The following is a 3,570-nucleotide window of genomic DNA, read 5'->3' as shown; positions in this document are numbered from 1 at the left end:
GAGATAATCGATTGTGTCAAGCGTGTCCCTTTTAGAATAGGACTTCAATCATTCAGAGTCCTAATAATTCTGAGATTATTACGATTAGATGGAGAATTCAAGTGAATTAGAGAATTCTCGAGAATTCTTGTTGAAATTCCGGATTTTTTACTGCTGAGTGGAAATACTGCTTAAAATTTCAATCATAATTTTCCGACAGTCCGAACTACTATCAATTTCGCAGGTTCCTTCGATGATTTCATTCCAGATAAAAATATTTTTCAAAAATATATTATTCTATTTGTTTAAAGGGGGCAATCATCATAGTCCACTTTTTTTTTCCTAACTGTTTGGACTGATAACATGATTTTGAGGGACTCAGAGTCTCACTGGGGGTCCAGCAGGCACGATGATTTCTGATTAACGGCCAGTTATTTCACGTGGCCATAGGGGGGTGGGTGGACATGGAGTAATGACTCTGGGGTGGATAGTGCAAGCGAGAGGGTGGAATTCAGAGAGAGAAAGCTCGTGATATCTGGTGGAGTGAGTTTTGGTTGTCGACGAGGGTAAAGCCAGATAGAAAACGCACACGTTGAAAGGGGGTATGAGTTTACCGGAGGTTGATGCTGATGATGACGACGATGATGATGATTACAATAACTGTGATTCTAGGAGGGTTCGGTGAGGAGGACGGGGTGGGATTTTGGCTAATACAACTTGCCACTGCCAGATGTTTCATCATTTTCTCTGTATATACGTCACCACGAAACGATTGATTTTTCACGACAGGGGGATTCCCGTCATCATCATGATCATTCGTTTCGGGGGATGACATTTCAATTAGGATTTCTTTGATTTTTCGGGGTGGATCTGGGGTTTAATGAATATTTTTCACTGACCTCTTCCACTCCGACCGACGAACCTCAAATCATTGAATTTTGCCACTTGATTTTTCATGAGGGCTGTTGAATTTCGCAATTCCGCGCAACAGTTTTCGTCGTTGCCAGCACGAACTGTCACTAGGGTGCCATCACCGATGTCTCCGAGGGCAACAACTTTGAAGGCCACGGGGAGAGTCTTGTTGGATCGCCAATGGGTCGGTAGTTGACTGCATAAAAAATAGGGGGATCCTGGCAAAATAGAGTTCATCGAGAATTAAATTACCCATCAATTATTTCTTATACTTGGAAAATTGGATTACAATTTTTGGAAACAAAACTTGAAACTTCCAAACAATTGGGAACTAAAAAATTCATAGAAATTTCATTCATTTGATTATTTATTTATTTATCTATAAATTTATCTTATCAACAAATTTACGTGGAATTTATATCCATTTTTTAAACTGAAATCTAGTGATTTCCTGGAATATTTAATGAAATTTAGTTTTTTACTGCATACAACAGGAAAAATTAATGAAAATAGTAACAAATTATTTGAAAAACTAAAAATTGTAGGAGATTCTTTACGCCATCTTTCTTCCTACATAAATATTGTTTACCCCGAAAAATTGGAAAAAATCTGTAATCACATCTAGTACAATTTTCTACGCCACAATTACCAAAAACTTTCAGTACATTCGCAGTAATTAATGAATGGCTCATTAGCCGAGTAAAAATCACAGCGTTATGGGTGTCAGGCTGATCAAATAGATTTATATATGACAGAGGGTCTCAGGATGCAGACCCTGGGCACAAGTTGCGATCTAATTGTACTTTTCCATAGAAAGGATTTATGAGCCGTAAAACGATTTTTTACGGACTGAATGACAAAAAAAAATCAGTAGCGAAATGGTATAAAACGGTTCAAATAAAAAAAATGAATCTAATACGAAAGCCAAAAAACTGATTGTCATTTCTCTGCTATGAATTTGTGTAAACTAATTAATAAATTTCATTTGATTTTGAATGAGTTCTTAATAATAGTGTCGCCTTCTGGAGCCATTTATTTTTTCAAGTTTGGTTACTCAGCTCCACACACGACAATTGAGGAATTTTTATATCTTCTCATTCTTCGTGTTTTCTGTAAATTTCTCTGAAATCGTCTGGTACAGATGCCATTGACCATTGAAAGTGGAAAAATTCTCCCATTGCCGTAACTTAACCCATTCTATGTCATAAAAAAAAAGTCATTAGATATGTTTCGTGGCTTGAACCCTTTCTGAGAAATGCTAGTCCCTCCAGAGTCGATTTCAGTGATAAAATTTCGCCAAAAATTGAATTGGAAAGTTTTACCGTTTCGCTACTGAAATGTAAAGTCTGAAGAGATGACGAATGAGTGAACGCATAGTGCTACCTGTTCTGACAAGTTCTCCAGGGTGTTCAGCCTGAGCTTCACCAACGAGTCTCTCAGTCCACCACAATTCCCCGACGGCGGCACCTTCGCTCATTTCTCCACCGGTGCCCCTGGCACCACCACCACCGCCACCACCGCCGCCACCCCCGTCGTCCTCCTCGCAGTGATACCTCGTGTCAACCCCTCGGAGTGGTGTCAGGGAGGAGCCTACGAGACCGGCGCCTTCGTGTGAACCGACGGAATCGTAATTCTCCCCACAGCCAACCGAGTCCACCGGTAGATGCATCCCATCGGCGTGTTTACGCCCCGAAGTCTCCCCCGAGTAACTCACGATTTATTCCCCACGTGTTACACTTGTTAAACATCGATCAATCAGCATTAATCATCGATCATTCATCACAACGCATTTTCCACTCGCGATTCCAATTACCGACCGAGTTCCTCAGATCAATTTTTTTTCTCTCAAAACAATTCTATTGCCTCCGGTCTATGCGCGATATCACAAGACGAATAATCATCATCAAATGAAAAATGATAATTATTTCAATACCACCAGAAATCACTCATCACAATCCAACAGTTTTATCACTTTCAAATTTTTTGTCTCGCATTTTTTTTTTACTGTGTTGGTACCATTTTCGGGGAAAATTATGGAAATATTGCACAAATATTACGCCCGGTGTCTTCGTGGTGTCGCGGAAGTATTGATGGTAATTTTTGCTGCGATTTTAGGGGATTATCGTCATGGTCGATAACAGGCAGGCACCACGAGGAAAAAAAAACTTAGCCAACGAGTGACAACAGTCGCGTTCGACGGCGCGCGACGTAATGCCGCGGTAGTCCGCGTGTTTCGTGGGGGGATACAGCTGGAGCGACGATGAGAGGATCCTCGGGACAGCCCCAAAAACCCCGCGCACCTCTTACCCACGTTCCAACAGCATCGGAGTGTTCCTGTCAGAACCCCCTCCATTCACTCATCGAACGGCTTGTGCGCCTCCCTACCACCAGTGCCATACCACCACTCTCGAGGACGGAATTTCGCTCGCGCCACTTTTCAAAGCATTCCACTCACCATTAAACGCCGATAATATTTCAAAATCGGTAGTTCTGTATTTAGAACCACGACTACCAGATACCATGTTTTTTTTACAAAATTTTTTTTTTATTTTTGGTGGAGTTCACATTCCATGATTACGAAAATTAATCTTATTCAAAAATTAATGTATCTTATTTATGTTTCGTTTATGTTGTTATTTGAGAGGACATTTTTTTTATCTCGAATTCTAAGACGTGCGT

At 40.6% G+C, this 3,570-nt stretch overlaps 1 protein-coding gene across 3 annotated transcripts in view; it reads right to left on the bottom strand.

The window, feature by feature from the left end:
• Positions 1-3,088, bottom strand: part of LOC105263132 (protein lozenge) — a 30,533-nt gene extending 27,445 nt beyond the window's left edge. For all 3 annotated transcript variants that reach the window (XM_011299145.1, XM_011299147.1, XM_011299146.1), the window contains exons 1-2: positions 2,275-3,088; positions 879-1,109 (exon numbers count right to left, since the gene is read on the bottom strand). In XM_011299145.1, the coding sequence (XP_011297447.1) occupies positions 879-1,109; positions 2,275-2,560 (517 nt within the window). In that variant the 5' untranslated portion in view covers positions 2,561-3,088. The remainder of the gene's footprint in view (positions 1-878; positions 1,110-2,274) is intronic.
• Between the last annotated feature and the right edge of the window lie 482 nt (positions 3,089-3,570).

The sequence above is a fragment of the Fopius arisanus genome, unplaced genomic scaffold (assembly GCF_000806365.1).
Source record: "Fopius arisanus strain USDA-PBARC FA_bdor unplaced genomic scaffold, ASM80636v1 scaffold00013, whole genome shotgun sequence".
NCBI lineage: Eukaryota > Metazoa > Arthropoda > Insecta > Hymenoptera > Braconidae > Fopius > Fopius arisanus.
The sequence above is the reverse complement of the archived record's forward strand: the minus strand, read 5'-3'. Positions and strand labels throughout refer to the sequence as shown.